Here is a 19808-nt window from a genome sequence, read left to right on the forward strand (position 1 = left end):
GTTAGAATTCTGGCCTTTTCTGACTTCAGAGCTGACTCTAAGACATCTATTATAACACTTTTTGTTTCCCAGTCATGGTCCAGGCAGGTGTCAAGCAAAAATAATCGCACGTTCTGATTGGTGGGTTATAACGTTTTATATGTAGATAACATGTAATTAGTCATTATGTACCATCTTCCTCGTGACTTTTTCCTGTGGAACTAAATTTTTTTTAAAGAGCAATTTATTTTATATCACTTGGCTGCCACAGAGATAGGCTGGGGTGTCCTTTTTCTTTTTAGCAGGTGGCAAATAATTGCAATCTGCTCTTTCTCTGGTTGTCTTTTTCCTCTTTCCCTTTCCCCTTGCAAGTGTGTACATGCCATTACTTCCTACAGGCTCTCATTTTCTTATCTCACCAAGAGTAGCAGAGGTAAAGCACCTGTAGAAAAGTTGTTTCACATGAGTTTTGTATTTATTGCTATACAAAGAAAAAGCAGATTAAAATTTTGGTAGTGATTTTGATTTATGTGATACATTGATGTTTTAACTAAGATTGCAAAATAGAGGTATTAAATTTATTAAAAACCATGACACTCTAGCACTTAGTCCAAAAAGTGAAACAAGTCTAGGAATAGGTGGTCTTAACTTTTTACTGGTTCTCACATTGGTGGCATGTGGCTAATGTATAAAAATAATGAACAGAGGAGGAGTGTAGTACTCCTGAAGGTGAACTTGGAATGCTCTGCTATCAGGATAGCAGTATATTTTAGTCTTTTTTTAAAAAAAAAAATAGATCAAATGAAATAAAACTGTCTTGATAGCAGCTTTCAATTCCTGGAAAAAGGAAACCTGTTTATTCAGTAAGAAAATTAAAAACCTTTTTTAAAATTCAGTGCATTAAGATTGTTGGGGAAGAAAGTAGGGCTTTAATTACTTTCACATGCAAAGGTTGAGAAGCTGTAAAAACAAAATTAAGTGTTTGAGAAATGGCATAATTAAAAGACCCCAGTTGAGTAATGCAGACACATTTTTAGCACCCCAAGAGTAATCTGCCTAAAGTTACTGATTAACTTGTATTAATTTTCCCTTTATCAGCCTGCATGACAGAATCAGTGAGTGGAACAACTCTTATAGCAGTTTAGTTGACAGCAAGTAGTTGAGGGGTTTGGGAGCGATGTGGGGGCCTTGAGAAAATAGTAATAAGGAATCTTGGGGGGAAAAATGAGTTTATTCTTAAAGCAAGAATAAAACACAGCTGGCTATATTCAGAGTCTTCATTGTATAAACTGCACACACTACCATAATTACATGCACGTTTGATAATCTTGTTCAAAATATGAAAATAACCTCATTTTCACATGTAGTTGCCATAATTGCATGCTTTTTTTTTTTGTAGCTAATTTTAAAAAAATCATAGAGCCCTGCAACTGTGCAGATATCCACTTAATATCTGCGGACCATGTTTGTGGATCATGGATTGGATGCGGATACAAATTTTGTATCCGTGCAGAGCTGTAAAAATCAGGCTCTTGATGAAGATACTAAAATGTTTTAAATCCATGGTATATAGTGCGTACTCATTGTTTTTTATCTGTACATCTAAAACTATTCACAAAGTTGGGTATTGTCATTACCTCTGTTTAACAGATAGAGGGGAAACTGAGTGACAAAAGTTGTAACTTCAGTTAACATGGTAGAACTAGAACCCAGCTCTCTTAAATTCTGTATCCGATTCACAGGACCACACTGCTTCTGACATGTTAAAATGTGCAAACCAGGACAGAAAGTTAGAAGCACTGCTGTTGAAAGACTGATCTTGTCTTTAGGTAGCTTGTACAGGATCTGACTGAGAATATGTTGTTCCTAAGTGCTGTTGTCTAGCCATGATTGAACTGTGCTGCTTGCAGTGGATTGGTGATCTGGTGCATTGCCATGTTTTTTCCTTGTCTAAGCTTTTATCTAAAGTGTGCTTCTCTCACATGAAAGGCCTTGTTTCACACAGGTTTTTTGTACTGCTGTAAGTTACTTTTTCACACTGGCACAGTGTGTTTGTAGTTTACTCCTGGGGGTATTCTGCGCCAAAAAATAAAAAATTCTGCTCACGATATTTTAAAATTCTGCATATTTTTGTCAAAATAATGCAATATAATGAAACTGGTTTAAATAAATTACCAAAATAATTGAAACTCCATACAGTGGATGGAGAATGGGAGTGGGGAGCATTGGAGAAAATCACCAAACCCCCTCTGTTTAATAGTAATATAGCTAGCTAGTATTGATCCTTTACTTCTAGTTATTAGTCAACAAATATATGCAGGCATATGCTCAGTGTTGCATCATAGGCAATTGAAGAGCAAGAGTGGGCTGGGGACTCAAACTCAAATTTATACTGGTTACTGGCCATCTCCAAAAAGGTCAGTAGCAAACAGTTCATGGAGCACATTTTGATATGAAATTTTTTCATTCCAAAAATTTAAACCAGTTCTAACCCCTAAAGCACCATAATCATTTCTAAGGCTATACTGTCCTTTACAATAAGACTCCTTTACACCACTCTGGCAATGTAAAGGAGCCTTAAAATTTTTACACCTTGTTTTATACCCCTTGGGGAATTCATGAAGAACAATGGGAACAATTCACCAAGCAGGCAGGCTGCTACATTTGGCTCTGCCTGAGGGAACAGAGCCTGTCCTACACCTACCTCTTCAGAAACGCCCCAAAGCCCTTTCCCTACACACCGAGCGTGCCACAATAGACTGCCCAGTCACCCCTCTCTCTCTCTCTCTCCACCAGTGGTGATTTACATATCTACCAGCTGCTCTGGGTATCCAGACTGACCTGCCTGAACTTCCAAGGGGAGGCGCATGACTGCTCTTGTGGCTTCGCTTTTCTTCCCCGTCAGAAGACATTTTTCTGCAAGGAAGCAAATAAATCTGCAGGAGCCGGGAATTCTGCGCATGCACAATGACACAGAATTCCCCCAGGAATAGTAGTTGGATATCTACACTGGTGTAAAAAACTTCAGTGTAGAAAAGGCCTGATTTACAAAAAGGCACTTTTTTGCAGTTTTAAAATACAGCTTTGTTTTTTCATTATACGGAGCTAGAGACAGTGAAGGAATGTCAACTAGAAATATGCTTTGTGGTACATTAGATGGTTAGATTACTGCATTTCAGCAAAATACTTAACTTCTGGATGACCAATTATCATAAGATTAGAACCAAGGGACAATCAACTCTTTTCAAATACTTCCTTTAAAACTTATTCAACCATTTTAATGCAGCTTTTCTTATTTCTTTAAAACATTTATCTTAAAATCTAGTGTGATTCTGAGCAATACAAAATTTCAGGTTGGTCAAACAGGTTTCAAAATCTCGCTGCCAGATTATACAAAACTCACTACTGGATTTTTTTTTTTTAAAGTAAACATTTTATGTATCTTTAAACCTTAAATCTCTTGACAGTCTCTGGTGAAATCTTATCTTCACGCCAACTGACAAATTAGTTATATTTCTGCCTTCCCTTTCCTTCCTTTCTGGAAGCAATTATGAACAGATATTCAAGTAACCTGACCACATTAAGAGCAATAGTAACATGGCTAGGGCAATCAAACGATTGCTCGTGTAAAACCAAAATCACTGTCAAAATTCTGCTTTTGTAGAGGCTAATGAACTTAATCATGTGTGGAAATCAGTTGGGCCAAACCACAGTATAACTAGCACAAATTCTCCATTGTTATACTTGGATGTAGGATAGGAGATCTGGATTTCACCTTAAACAAACGTAGATGTATATGTACATAGAGATTTTAATGAGTTATAAGCATAAATTTTGAGTTTTGCATTCTTTTAAAGAGAATAAAGGAAATAATTCCATATGTACTGTATCTGAATTTTCAATTCTCTCAAGTATTTTCCTTTACTTACTCAGAACTTCTAAAGCTTTGCAGTATTCATTAACCTTCCATTTTGGGAATTAATAAGTCCCTTTTGAGCCTGCAAACAGTGGATCAAAACTTTAAAATTTGGATGTTTAAAATTTTCTGGCTCCTGAATAAAAATGGTCCAACTTTTAAGTGTTGCTGAGCATGTGCTGCTTCCAAAAGGATTTTACAGTTAAAATTTCAGTCAGATCTAGAAGAACTTTTGCAAATATAGCTATAATGGTAAACTATACCAGCAAAACACTCCTAGTGTGGACACAGATTATACCAGTGTCATAAATATAAAGGGAAGGGTAACCACCTTTCTGTATACAGTGCTATAAAATGGCTCCTGGCCAGAGGCAACATCCTGTTATCTGTAAAGGGTTAAGAAGCTCAGCTAACCTGGCTGGCACCTGACCCAAAAGACCAATAAGGGGACAAGATACTTTCAAATCTTGGGGGGGGGAGGCTTTGTTTGTGCTCTTTGTTTGTGATTGTTTTCTCTTGGGACTGAGAGAGACTAGACAGAAATCCATCTTCTCCAACCCATCCTAATCCAAGTCTCCAATATTGCAACCAGTGTAGGTAAACCAGGCAAGGCGGATTAGTTTATCTTTTGTTTTATGTGAATTTTCCCTGTGTTAAGAGGGAGGTTTATTCCTGTTTTCTGTAACTTTAAGGTTTTTCCCAGAGGGGGATCCTTTGTGTTTTGAATCTGAATACCCTGTAAAGTATTTTCCATCCTGATTTTACAGAGATGATTTTTACCTTTCTTTTTTTTTTTTTTTTTTATAATATCCTTCCTTCCTTTTAAGAACCTGACTGATTTTTCCATTGTTCCAAGATCCAGTGGTTTGGGTCTTTGATTTTGTAACCAATTGGTTAGGATATTATTCTCAAGCCTCCCCAGGAAAGGGGGTGTTTAGGGCTTGGGGGGATAATTTGGAGGGAAGATGTCTCCAAGTGGTCTCTTTCCCTGTTCTTTGTTTAAAATGCTTGGTGGTGGCAGCATACTGTTCAAGGACAAGGCAAAGTTTGTACCTGGGGGAAGTGTTTAACCTAAGCTGGTAAGAATAAGCTTAGGGGGTCTTTCATGCAGGTCCCCACATCTGTACCCTAGAGTTCAGAGTGGGGAAGGAACTCTGACTACCAGCAAAACTGAACTTTAGCTCTATAGCTTGTTCCAAGACACCTTGCTCCTCCATCCACAGCGAAACAACCGGTATAGGCAAAAGCACAGTTTTCCCAGTGTCTGTTCTGGGGACTTTTGCTGGCACAGCTATTTTGGTCAGAGATCGTACCTTGACACACTGCTGACAAGCATAGCTGTAGTTATCTGTGAAGTCAGTAGTGTAGACCTGGCCTTCAACCTTCAATTGTAGATTTAGAAACTGACCTACATTGCCAAGTACTTGGATTGCTTAGTCAGTTGTTTTTCATCAAGGTATATACTTCCTGTTCAAGGTATAGTTAAGTTCCAGATTCCAGAGAAATATTTTTCACATTGCAACAATAAGTAAATACAAAGATTTTGCTGATTCTGGTGGTCCAGATTTGGCCCACGATCCGACTACCCTGGCTTACATGATAAAACTGGTACAAGACAATCAACATAAGGGCCAAAGCAAAAGCTTTCTCTCCCTAATGTAATTTAAATTAACATGCATGCAGCTAGTGCACAAAGGACTTGTGTGTAAGTATACTATGTAATGCTCTGTTAGTAAAAAGTTGGGGAGACATATTCTTTTCAGGTAGTTCAAGATTCTGGCATGAAGGCATTTGCCTGATTTGGAGAATTACACTTCATTTTCTTCCACTCCAGAAGAGCTGTGATTCATTTAGAACAGTTGTGCACGTTATAATGAAATTAAATATATATCACAATTATAATGTGGTGAGGAAAAATGACTTCATTTGTGCTTGGTTACTCAGTCTCCAGTACATCATGCATGTAAGCAGAGGAGCGGGAGCAGAAATAGAAATGAATAAAAAGGGAAATTAAAGCTGCTTTGAGGACCAACAATCACCATCTCCTGTGTTCAGGTTCTTTCTAGGGTTTAAATTAGATATTTAACAATCTTATTGGGACACAGTGAGACTCGTTATGTGCTTTGGAAATACTTTCACCAGTTTTCAGTATTGTAGAAACACTGGCACTGAACTCAAGTGTGTGGTAGCTTATAGGAAAAAAGAAACCTATTATTATTATTTTATTGTGATTGCATTTATATAGATATTTAAGTCAAGCGCGTTAGTCTAAATTTCTTAACCATTCAGCAGTTGATAGAAGGGCATTGAGCAAGGAGAGTCATGAAGGCCCCACTTATTTGCAACACATTTGATGATGCTATGTCTGAAACATTTGAGCTTTGCCCACAGGTGCTGTACTTTTGGATCTTTCACAAGATAGGTATTGGCTATGTTTGAAGCTTGCTTGTGACCTAGTATACTACTGGGAGGTGACACTGAGGTTGTTTTAAAGGAATTGTTCAAACAGGGTGCCTTGAACTAAGACAGTAGACTGGTGGAATAGAATATCTTTTAACTGAGTAGTTGCGGCGTATCTTGCACCTTAATGCTTGGTGCCTGATGTCAGAAAGGGCAATGTTGGACAGGACTGGCAGCTAGGTCAAGTTGGTTGGTTTCATGATACCCAGTTATTTCACATTGATAGATCCCTGTGCAGATACAAAATTTGTATCTGTATCCGATCTGCAGAAATGGTCTGCAAATATTTGCGTCCGTGGATATAAAGTGGATATCGGCAGATTTTCAAGGCTCTATGACCAGCTCCACGGGTCATCGTGCATCAGTCATGCAGGGTTGTATGAAGTACTCTCCTCCACCCCCAGCTCTCCAGAGACCTCCTGCCGGGCATATCTCTGTCCTCGCTCCAGGCAAGGAGGCTACAGTCCTGGGCCCTCGTGTGCAGCACTGCCCTCCAAGTGGGGAACTCAAACACACCTGCACAGCCGCCGCAGCTCTAACACACACAGACCCAACCAGGACAGACAGTGGTAACAATTACACTCCTCTCAGTGCCTACCGTTGCCGCCCACTAGTTTAAAGTACACCACCACCTCTTTCAAAAAGGCAGTTTTATTCCTTATGCAGGAGCAAACTGTTGTGTTCCTTTATGGAAGTTGTAGTTTACCTCCTCCGTCTGAGCAAGCTGGGGACTACAATTCACAGAATGCCAGGCGGCCTGTTGCCATATATTGCAGCCCACTGCTGCATGATTCAGAGAGCCGAGCTGGAGCTTGTTGGCTGGGTGACAACCGCTCTGTTTGAGTGAGTGTGTACTGCGATCAGAGCTCCATCCCCGCCTCCTCCCTCTCACATCTTTTCACCTCTTGGGCCCCTCACATCTGCTGTTGGTGCCAGAGCATTTGCCATGCCTCCATTCTGTCTGTTACAGCGTCATTCTGATTTCTATGGGGAGATCGCTAGAGCCCTGCGTGGGCCGTACTTTGGAGCAACTCAACTCAACTCACCTCATCATATCCTGTAGTTCCTGAGAATTTGAAATATCTTCATTGAACACACATATTTGCTGATTTAAATTGTAATATAGATGTCTATATTAAGCATTCTTTTGTTTTTAATGTTGCCGTGTAAAATTTTGTTCTTGTCTATTAATGCCTCTCATTTTTCTTCCAGTTCCTTCGGATATGTGCTGATCTCTTTCGCCTGGTTCCTTTCCTAGTCTTCATCGTTGTTCCGTTCATGGAGTTTCTGCTTCCAGTAGCCCTTAAGCTGTTCCCTAGTATGCTTCCTTCAACATTTGAGACAAAATCTAAGAAGGTAACCACATCGTAGATTTGGAATCAATCAAATATTTAACAAGAACTAAACTATACTTGAAATTTTAACCTGCTCCTTGTTGAAACTTCATAAGCAAAAGCCATGATTTGTTTCTTGATAGCAGGGTGCTAACATTTTCCTGGCTTACAAATTGCTAACTGTTTAACAGAACAGTTTTAATAGTTAATTCCTATTTAACCTGGCTGGGATATTGTTAGCATCCTCCTAGCCAGAATCGTATTTTAAAAGTTGTAACGTAGTTCTAGTGAAAGTGTGCTCAGTGCTTTAGACGTTGGATTTGATTTTAACAATTTACAAAACTTTTTGTTATATCAGAAGTTGATAAAATTGTATTCCCAGACAAACCTATTTAAAGATGTAGGTAAGCTCGAGAGTAAATATCAGTAATATAAGGGTGAAAATTCAATTTTTTTTTAAATAACTATCCATTAAATCAAAATAAGCCAGGAAATCAAAATTAAAATTAAACTTGTTTAAATTAAAATGCAGCCTTCAACTGTATTGAAATTCATGGTTAAAGTCCACCTCCTCTTCTGCATACCTCCAGGATGCTGAAGAAAAGATGTTGATCTTTCCTTTTTTTTTTTTTTTTCAGGGTGTGGCAGAAAAATCTTTTTTTTTTAATGGAAAGAGTTGCAACATTAAGGAATGGTGGCTCTTGCCTAACTATCATATGCAGAGGAGAGTAGGTTAGCTTGTTCCACTGAATAAAACCCTTGGTTTATTAAATTCAGACTGAATTACATAGCACTAACATGACATAAAATAGATAGATTTTTAAGGCCAGAAAGGGATTTTTGTGATCTAGTCTGACCTCCTGCATAATCCAGGTCACAGGACTTCCCTGAACTAATTCCTGTTTCAGGCCTAACTGCTGTAGTTGAATTAAAGTATATCTTTTAGAAAAACATCCAGTCTTGATTTTAAAATTTCCTGTGATTGGGAATCCACCCCTTGGTAGGTTGTTCCCGTGGTTAATTAACCTCACTATTAAAAAAAAAATAAAAGTAAAATGCCTCTTATTTCTAGCTAGAATGTCTAGCTTCAGTTTCTAGCAGTTGGATCTTGCTCTATCTTTTTCTGCTAGACAGAAGACCCCTCTATCAGATTTCTGTTTTCCATTATGATGAAGTCATTTCTTAACCATCTCTTTGATACGCTAAATAGATTGAGCATTGTAAGTCTCTCGCTGTAAGGTATGTCTTCTAGTCCTGTAATTGTTTTCATGGCTCTCCTATGAACCCTGTCCAATTTTCCAACATCCTTCTTGAATTGTGGACACCATAACTGGACGCAGTGTTCCTGTTCCATTAGTGCCAAATACAGAGGTAAAATAACTCCCCTATTCAATTTCCACCAGTTTTTACATGCAAGGATCACATTAACCCTTTTGGCCACAGTTTTGCAGTGGGAGCTTAATGTTAATCTGATTTATCTGAGACCCTCAAGTCTCTTTCAGAAACACTGCTTTCCAGCATTTTCCATCCCGTAAATATAACCTGTATTCTGTGTTCATAGATGTTTGACCTTACATTTGGCCATATTAAAATTCTTATTGATTACTTGCGCTCAGCTACCAAGTGATGCAGGTACGTCTGTCTCAGTGATCTGTCCTCTTTATTATTTACAATTCCCTCAATTTTTGTGTCAATAATTTTGTTTTCTTCTAAATCATTGATAAAAATATTAAATATTATAAGGCCAAAAAGATCACATGGGATCCCACTTGAAACTCATCTACTCAGTGATTCCCTGTTACAGTTACATTTGGAGGCCTGTCTGTTAGCCAGTTTTAATCCATTTAATGTGTGCCATGTTAACTTTTTTATTGTTCTAGTTTCTTAATCAAAATGTTATGTAGTAGAGTCAAATGCCTTGCAGAAGTCTAAGTATATTACATTAACACTACTACCGTTATCAGCCAAACTTGTAGTTTCAAAGAAACATACCAAGTTTGTTTAACATTCCCATTTTCCATCAACCCATGTTGATTGGTATTCTATTACAGGACTCTTATTAATAACAAAAATTTAAAAAGTATTAACAATTCCAGTATTTTGCCTGGGGTTGCTGAGAGGCCTATAATTACCAGGCTAATCTCTTTTATCCCTGTAAAAATATTAGCAGAACATTAACTTTGTTTTTTTCAGTTCTTTGTAACTTCTTCATAGATTCATAGATATTAAGGTCAGAATGGACCATTATGATTATTTAATATGACCTCCTGCACAATGCAGGCCACAGAATCTGACCCACCCACTCCTGTGAAAAACCTCTCACCTATGTCTGAGCTATTGAAGTCCTCAAATTGTGGTTTAAAGACTTCAAGGCGCAGAGAATCCTCCAGCAGGTGACCCGTGCCCCATACTACAGAGGAAGGCAAAAAACCTTCAGGGCCTCTTCCAATCCGCCCTGGAGGAAAATTCTTTCCCGAACCCAAATATGGCGATCAGCTGAACCCTGAGCACTTCCCCAGTTTTCCAAGATTTGTTAAACATAAACTTTAATGGTCCAGACTGCTTCTTGGATAGCTCTTTTAAAACTCTTGGATGCAAGTTTTATGGACCTGCTTATTTAAAAACACTTTTTAGTAGCTTCTGTTTAACATCCCTCCTTAGTTACTGTTGGAATGGAAAGAATTTACTCTTACAATGATGATATGTTATCTGGCTTTTTCCCAACTACAGAATATAAATATTTATTAATCACGTCTGCCTTTTCTGCATCATTACTGGAAAATCGACCGCTTTCATTTAGTAATGAATCAGTACTGTTGTTCGGGCTCATTTTTTCTCTGATACATAAACATACTTAAACATAAACCCCACAACAAAGAGCCCCAGGTGGCAGCCCCCTATCCTCCCCCCGTCTCCCTCCGGTTGTCCTTAACTGTGTTAGTCATAGATTTATTTGTGGTCTTTTGCTTCCCTTATCTATTTCCTATATTTTTTAGCTTCTCATTTATATTGATTGATAAGAACTTTTCCTTTATTCCATTTGTTTTATTTTTATATCTGTATATTGTACTTTTCCCACTTAGCTAAGCTGGGTTTTTTTAATCATTGTAGTCTTCTTTCTCAGTTGGGAGATTGCAGCCTTTGGGGCTTCTAGTAAAAAGTTCTTAAATGGGTATTCCAATTATCATTCACATTTTTCTTTTAAAATTTTCTCTCAGTTGATCTGACTCATAATATTCAGCTTTGTGAAATTTTTGCTTTGAAAGTGCCAAGTATACATTTTACTGGTTCAGACTTTACATTTATTATGTGCAAACAGAATAATCAAGTCAGGAGCACTTTTGTCTAAGCAACCACTAACTTTTAGTTCTGTGATCAATTCCTCTTTAGCTGTCAAGGTGAGGTCTAATATAAAATTCAGATTCCCCTGTGTTGGATGCAAACCTTTTTGAGTTCTCTATAATTTTAAGAAATTTCAAGAACATTTTAGTATTGGTAGCCTGAGACGTCCAGTTAGTCACTCAGATTGAAGATCTCCTGGATCACATAAGTGCTTAAGGATCTGGTCATCCTGTTCGCTCCTGTAATTCGGTGGTCTGTAGCAGACACAAACTAGTATTCCATTTTGTGATTGTCTGTTAGACCATCGATCCATAACATTCAAGATAATTTACTTCCTAGTTAGTGACTCCAAAAAAGGTAATGCCATTTTTGACAGAGTGCCACTCTCCCCCCTCCCTTTTGCCTAGTCAATCCTTCCTAAACAGCTTATAGATGGAAAATAAATGGCAACTGATCAAATGCTGTGGTGTAATGACATCTAACATACTCTAGTATTGGAAAAACCTCTGGAGCCTCGTCCGAGAAAGATTTACAGGTTGGGGAAGGGAATCTTGATGGGTATAATTGTGGAAAGGACATCTTAAAGCAAACATGCTCTTGTTTTTTATAGGAGGAGAGATTGAAGAAAGAATTGAGAGTGAAACTTGAAGTGGCAAAATTTCTTCAAGACACTATTGAGGAGATGGCCTTAAAAAACAAAGCAGCCAAAGGAAATGTTACTAAAGATTTTTCTACCTTCTTTCAAAAGGTAAAAATATAACCTTGTACTCTGTTCACATAAAAAGTAAATAGCTTGATATTTTTATCTTACTAAGCAATAGACAGCGGTGACGAAGAAAACTAAGCTTGTGGCATAATTTGTTGCTACTTATACCGTGGTCACCTGTCTTTACTCATTATGTTGGGCTTAAGTGAATCGTGCGTGATGTATGCTGAACAAAAGGTGCGCAGAAGTTTTGTTCTTCCAGTTACAATTTATAGTGCTGAGATCTCACTTCGGTATCCCAAGTGGCACTTTCACTTAATCCAATGCATTTCCATTTTAATTCTCAAATGTTGAATGCATAGTAGCTTCCATATTATTGTACACAGTCGCTAGCACTGGGACATGGAATATGAAAAGTGAGAGAAAAGTGTAAATTCTGTTCTGGTCAACTGGCTAGAAATTACTTACTTGTAGCCAGATAAACTTTTAAAGTTTGAGGTAGTAGAGAAATCAGTGCAGACCTATTGTCTTTTGCCAGCCTACTTAGTTGTAGTCTATGCTAGAAAAGGTTTGCCAGTATAGCTATGTGCTGGCATAAGTGCTTTTGCTAATATAGCTTATGCTGGTTCCCTGAATGAAGTAAACTATATTAGCAAAAGCATTTTTTTTGCCAGCATAACTGCCTACATGGGGCTCCTGCTGGTGTAGAAATGTTATAAAAAACCACACCCCAACTGATATAGTAATTACTGTACAGACAAAAGAATTGGCCTTTATAGAGTACACTCTTTTAGAGCAAATGGTCTGGTTCTACGCTGCATGAGCCATTGGGTTTAGTAATATATGCAACATTTACTTATTTCTGTTTTGGCAGTTCTCAGAGTCCCCAAGCGGGAATTAGGGCCCCTTTGTGTTTGGCACTCTTCAAACAAATAACACAAAGACAGTCCCTGCCCCAAAGAGTTCACGATCTAGTTAATATGCAACAGATGAATAAACAGACAAATGACAGGCAGGATAGTGGGATAATAACAGTAGAGACAGCTGTGATTACATAACTTAATAGTCACAGTGGAAAGGAAGGATGATTTGGTATATGTGGTAAAGCCTGGGATTTGGGAGATTGGTGTTCAATTCCCTACTCTTCTGATAAAGACTTCCTCTGTGACCTTGGACAAGTCATTAAATCTGTCTGCCTCAATTCTCCAGGGGTAAAATGATGCTTCCTTACCTTACATGGGTGTCGTGAGGATAAATACATTAGAGATTGTGAGACACTCAAATACTGAGTTGATGGAGCCATCTGAGTACCTTAACTAATGATGTCAGTAGTCACTAACCTAACCAGTGCCAGGCAGTAGTGACTTAGTCTTTTACTGTATAAAACTACTGTACAAGCACTAAGAAAAGGAGTACTTGTGGCACCTTAGAGACTAACAAATTTATTTGAGCATAAGCTTTTGTGAGCTACAGCTCGATGAAGTGATGAAGTGCCACAAGTACTCCTTTTCTTTTTGTGAATACAGACTAACAGGGCTGCTACTCTGAAACCAGTACAAGCACTATCATTGCAACACCCATGAAGTTAAGGAAGAATTTCTGGTTTGCCTGTCAGGGTGCAGCGGGGATACAAGACTCAGAAAAATTATGTGATTTGTTAAGGCCCTGCAAAAGATTGAGTGCAGAGCTGCGATTAGAACTCTGGAGTTACTGGTTTCCATCCCTGAGTTCTATATGCTAGACCACACTGCCTCAGTGATTTAAGGAAACACGTGTACATTTATCTAACAGATGTTATCACTTTCATGTACATTATTGATTTGTAGGAGGATTAATGGGGGGAAGGGGAGCATTATTAAACAGCATTATTAAAGTAATTTAATGAGGTGCTAGTAAAAGATAGGTTTCAGAGTAGCAGCCGTGTTAGTCTGTATTCGCAAAAAGAAAAGGAGTACTTGTGGCACCTTAGAGACTAACAAGTTTATTTGAGCATAAGCTTTCGTGAAGTGAGTTGTAGCTCACAAAAGCTTATGCTCAAATAAATTTGTTAGTCTCTAAGGTGCCACAAGTACTCCTTTTCTTCTAGTAAAAGATAAACGCATAGCAAAGATATTTTAGATCAGTTCTGTAAATTTTAAACTTAAAAATACTTTTTTCTTCCTGTTGGTATTCCAATAAAATTAATAATACAATGTCTTGCTCATGTACACACCTCTATACTAATGGAATGCTCAGATTGTGATGGGAAGCAGAGGTACGGAACTTGCATTTTTAAAGATAAAATATGCTATATATCTTTTGGCACTACTTGGTTTGTTTATGATGCACCACATCATGCTAAAGGGACATTGTCTGATCAAATTTGCCTGGAAATTTAAAGCTTTGCAGAACCTAATGTCAGTAGAAATGTTTCTGTGATTTTAAAAAAGGGGGTGGGAACTGTCTTGAATTAGCATTCCCCTTTAATGTTTTGCGACCTGCAAGAGACTGCCAGGGACACTGATTAGAAATGGAGTATAAACAAAAGTGAAACTGGCTTGGTTTTTTTTTTTTTTCCCCCCCATTATTTCATCTCAGAGAAACGCAAAAAGTTAAGTATAGGTGGGGGTTTTTTTGTTTTGTTTTTTAAAATTATTTTGATACTAATGGTGTCTGTAGCCTAGGATGTTTCATCAACTCTTTTCACCTAGTAATGTTTTGAGCCCTGGCTGAAAGTGAAAGACTAAACCTGTAGGTGTGAAAATGGGGGGGTGAAGGGGAGCTCCCACCAGTGAAGTCTAGGGCTGCATTCTGAGAAATTTCAGCTCCTCTGTCATGCTAATTTTGGTTGGGAGTATATGTGCATTCAGCAATTTCTTCTGGGATTCTGTCCCTAGACCAGGGGCATGCAAAATTTTTGGCCTGAGGGCCGTATCAGGTTTCTGAAATTTGTATGAGGCATGGCCCGGCCCCTATCTGACCCCGCCCACTTCTCGCCCTGTGAAGGCCCCCCCCGGACTCCTGTTCTTGGTCCCCTGACTGCCCCTGGCCCCCCCCGCCCCATCTCTCCCCTGCCACCCCATCCAATCCCCACCTCTCCTTCCTGACTGCCCCCGGACCCCCCCACACCTAACTTTCCCCACCACCCCATCCAACCCCCTTCTCCTTCCTGACTGACCTCCCTCCCCTGCCCCATCCACCCCCCTCTCCCTGTTCTCTGACCGCCCCCAGAACCTCCATCCCTGACTGCTCCCCCCCCCCGCAACCCCATCCAACGCCTCCTCTTCTTCCTGACTGACCCCCGTAGTTTGCCCACCTCTGCCCTAGACCTTGCTTGGGTGCTTCATGATCTATAGCCTCTGGGTAGTAGGTTTATGTTAAATTTGTAGATCCTTTAGCTGCAGAAGGGAGGACTTTTGCCTTTTTTCCTTGCCTTTGTCAACCAGAGCCTCTTGACTGCTGCAAGGGTGAAAGTCTGATACTCTTTCCTTCTGCCAGAGCATTTAGACTGTCATAAGGTGGGCTGAGGGATCAGGAAGGAAAAAATTAGAGGCAGGAGGACAGAGTAGAAGGGCTGCTACTTCTTTGAGTAGTATCCCTATGGATGCTGCACTGTAGGTGCGGCAGTGCCTTCTGCTCCTGGGATTGGAGATCATTGGGCTGCATAGGCGCTCCTCCCTGTCTCATAGATGTCCGTGGGCAGCATCTATATATGTTCTGTCCTGTCCAACCGCCTTTTGTCTGGGACAGAATCCAGAGCAGAGCCCTTCTACCTCAACCTTTAGAGACTCTCCTTAACTTACCTTTAGTAGTGATTAGCAGTTTTCTGTTAATCCTCCTCCCAACCCCAAAATAAAATATTTTAGTTACTCTGCCCTTCCCATTACCTTATGCTTTCCCTGTTTTCTGCTCTCCCCCTCGGGACTATGCTGGGACCTCCCAGGTACAAGTGGTGCCTCTCTTGTCGAGAGGCCTTTCCCATGAGTGACAGTCACTCACAATGCATCTGCTGCCTCAGTGAGGTCCACATCACACAGAAGTGCACCCACTGCACCAACTTGACCACGTGGGCTCAAAAGGACCACTCAGATTAAATATTCTCCTCATAGAGCATTCTCTATGGTCAGCTTCAAACCCTCACCCTGATACCTTTCTGGCATGACTTTCACCCTTGACTTAGTCATCGTCCGACCCCTGCTTGCCGCTGTCATCCAAGACAGGAAGACACTCTTAACAGGAAGAAACAGACTACTACATCGCCTGCTAAGGAACTACCTCAGAGAAGCCATTCCCTGTGAGGTCAGTAGCCTCAATATCATCAGGGGTGAGACTTAGCTTCCATGACCATCTAGATACTTCGGGTACTGGAGCTAAACAGAAATCCAAGGACCCTAAATGGGCAGCATCAGGTGGCATACATCCTGTCTCTCAGGACTGAGCAGCACAGTGCAAGAGTTTCCGAAATGGTACCGAGTGCCTCATCCAAGACAACTTCAGGTGTTTCATCCCTGACAACTGTTTCGGCACTGACCAAATCCTTGGCACCGGGCAAGATCTTGGCACCGAATAAGCCATCTACACCATCTATTGGCCACTTGAGGGTATGCACTCTGCCCTTTGCACGAATAGCTCCTTCACTTTCCAAACAACCACCAGTGCTGATGATGCTTGCCTGCTCCACAGCAGTTCAGATATCCAAGGGACCTGATCGTCTTTGATGCCTGAGTCTCTGCTTCTCTGTAGAGAGCTCCCTATAGCCCATGTTTTCTCCTGGAGTCACAACACTACTCCACTTCTCCACTGAGAACTGCACCACCCTTGTGCCTACCTTTAAGATGCTGGGGGGAGGGTTAGCTCAGTGGTTTGAGCACTGAACTTCTAAGCCCAGGGTTGTGAGTTCAGTCCTTCAGGGGGCCATTTAGGGATCTGGGGCAAAAATTGGGGATTGGTCCTGCTTTGAGCAGGGGGTTGGACTAGATGATATCCTGAGGTTCCTTCCCACCCTGATATTGTATGAATCTGTGAATCCACCCTTTCCTAGCAAGGAAGAAGAGAACAAAGAGTACTCTGTTCTACCCATATATCGAGAACACACACACAGACAATCGGCTGCTGGTCTGTGTTATCTGGAACCCAGAACCAAACCAGGGCCCTGGTACGGACGTCCATGGATGCAACTCACATGCCAGTTCTTCCACATTGGCCCTACTGAGACCCATGGGCTATGTACAGGGCACAGTTTCCCAAACCGCCCATAGTGCGTTTCTGGCTCTGCTCTATCACCATCCTCATCCATCTGTCAACCACCTGATATCGACTCAGTAATGACGGAGGAACAGCAGGAGGAAGCTCCACTTCTCCTCTTCTTCCCCTGATGAGGCCATCATGCGACCACCTCCTATATCTGCAGACAATTTCAGACACTTTCAAGAACTAATCCGCAGAATCACCGCATCTCTCTCGATCCTGCTGGAGAGGTCAAAGAGCAACAATACAAGCTGCTCGATTATACTATACACCTCCACATTGACAAAGATAGTCCTCCCTATTAATGAGGCTCTCTTGGACACTGCCAAGGTCTGGAAGACCCCAGTATCCATCCCACCAGCCTGCAGGTGAATGGACAAAAAATACTATGTTCCTGCTAGGTTTCAGAGTAGCAGCCGTGTTAGTCTGTAGTCGCAAAAAGAAAAGCAGTACTTGTGGCACCTTAGAGACTAACAAATTTATTAGAGCATAAGCTTTCATGAGCTACAGCTCACTTCATCGGATGCATTTGGTGGAAAAAGCAGAGGAGAGATTTATATACACACACAGAGAACATGAAACAATGGGTTTATCATACACACTGTAAGGAGAGTGATCACTTAAGATAAGCCATCACCAGCAGCAGGGGGGGGAAAGGAGGAAAACCTTTCATGGTGACAAGCAAGGTAGGCTAATTCCAGCAGTTAACAAGAATATCAGAGGAACAGTGGGGGGTGGGGTGGGGGGGGGAGAAATAACATGGGGAAATAGTTTTACTTTGTGTAATGACTCATCCATTCCCAGTCTCTATTCAAGCCTAAGTTAATTGTATCCAGTTTGCAAATTAATTCCAATTCAGCAGTCTCTCATTGGAGTCTGTTTTTGAAGCTTTTTTGTTGAAGGATAGCCACTCTCAGGTCTGTAATCGAGTGACCAGAGAGATTGAAGTGTTCTCCAACTGGTTTTTGAATGTTATAATTCTTGACGTCTGATTTTGTCCATTCATTCTTTTACGTAGAGACTGTCCAGTTTGGCCAATGTACATGGCAGAGGGGCATTGCTGGCACATGATGGCATATATCACATTGGTAGATGCGCAGGTGAACGAGCCTCTGATAGTGTGGCTGATGTGATTAGGCCCTATGATGGTATCCCCTGAATAGATATGTGGACAGAGTTGGCAACGGGCTTTGTTGCAAGGATAGGTTCCTGGGTTAGTGGTTCTGTTGTGTGGTGTGTGGTTGCTGGTGAGTATTTGCTTCAGATTGGGGGGCTGTCTGTAAGCAAGGACTGGCCTGTCTCCCAAGATCTGTGAGAGTGATGGGTCGTCCTTCAGGATAGGTTGTAGATCCTTGATGATGCGTTGGAGAGGTTTTAGTTGGGGGCTGAAGGTGATGGCTAGTGGCGTCCTGTTATTTTCTTTGTTGGGCCTGTCCTGTAGTAGGTAACTTCTGGGTACTCTTCTGGCTCTGTCAATCTGTTTCTTCACTTCAGCAGGTGGGTATTGTAGTTGTAGGAATGCATGATAGAGATCTTGTAGGTGTTTGTCTCTGTGTATTCTAAAATACAGGAATTCTATCAACATTTGCCATATCAGATGAAAAAAAGGAGCAATTCCAGGCACTCATGTCTGAAGGGCACCTTCTCACTTACATGGTGCTACAAGCTTCCCTGGCTTCCACAGACACCGCTGCCCACTCCATCGCAACAGCTCTGGTAATGAAACGAGAATCATGGCTTCACCTCTCCGTATTCCCTAAAGAGGTGCAGACCATGGTTGAGGACCTACCTATTGAGGGTTCCAAACTATTTGCTGAGCACACTGATGAATCCCTTCATTCTCCAAAGGACTCTGGAGTGACTCCACTCTCTTGGCACATATACACCAGAGCCGATAAGACATCGGGGAAATATCGGTATACCCCAAGATCCCAACCTCCACCTTTCACTCCTCACTGTCAGTATGGAACGCAACAAAGACGACAGAGATCCCCTCCAAAGTGCAGACAAACGCCGCCTTAGGGGGCTATTTCTCATGCATCTTCATCTAAACAACAATTTTGAATGTTTAGTTGAGGCCCCAAGAAGCCTCCGCCCATTCCAGTTGTTGCAACCATCTTTAACAGCTTGCTGGTTTGGTGATCGTTTAGTCCCCTTTTATCCATCATGGTGGCAAGCCACTTCAGAGAAGTTTCAGAGTAGCAGCCGTGTTAGTCTGTATCCACAAAAAGAAAAGGAGGACTTGTGGCACCTTGGAGACTAACAAATTTATTTGAGCATAAGCTTTCATGAGCTACAGCTCACTTCATCGGATGCATGCAGTAGAAAATAGTTTTTGTAGGAGGTTTTACATACACAGAGAACATGAAACAATGGGTGTTATCATACACACTGTAATGAGAGCTCACCTTACCTGATCACTATTACCAGCGGGGCAGAGGGGGAGAAAAAGAAAACAAACAAAAAAACACCTTTTGTAGTGATCAAGGTGCGTTTTGGAAATAATCAATAATCCTATACCTCCCTCCCAGCCCTCTCCACATCTCTCTCTTCAGGGACCCCCTCACAAACACCTTTTTATGAGAAGAAATAAATCACCTTCTGCACCTGGGAGCCATAGAACTGGTCCCATCCCAGCACAGAGGGAAAGGTTTTTATTTTCTGATCCAAAAGAAATCCGGCAAGTGGAGTCCAATCTAGACTTACGAAACCTCCAAGTTTATCAAACTGCAGTGCTTTAAGATGGTCACACTATCAACCATTATCCCAGCACTGGAACAGGGGGACTGGTTCTCAGCCCTCGACCTCCAAGATGCGTATTTTCACATCACTATACACCCTGCTC

The 19808-nt window shown here is 40.8% G+C and overlaps 1 protein-coding gene across 2 annotated transcripts in view; it reads left to right on the forward strand.

Annotated features, from left to right (window-relative positions):
• LETM1 (leucine zipper and EF-hand containing transmembrane protein 1) overlaps nucleotides 1-19808 on the forward strand; it is a 77487-nt gene that overhangs the window by 24782 nt on the left and 32897 nt on the right. For both annotated transcript variants that reach the window (XM_038399517.2, XM_038399516.2), the window contains exons 4-5: nucleotides 7568-7711; nucleotides 11642-11779. In XM_038399517.2, coding sequence (XP_038255445.1) covers nucleotides 7568-7711; nucleotides 11642-11779 — 282 coding nt within the window. The remainder of the gene's footprint in view (nucleotides 1-7567; nucleotides 7712-11641; nucleotides 11780-19808) is intronic.

The sequence above is a fragment of the Dermochelys coriacea genome, chromosome 4 (genome assembly GCF_009764565.3).
Source record: "Dermochelys coriacea isolate rDerCor1 chromosome 4, rDerCor1.pri.v4, whole genome shotgun sequence".
Lineage (NCBI taxonomy): Eukaryota > Metazoa > Chordata > Testudines > Dermochelyidae > Dermochelys > Dermochelys coriacea.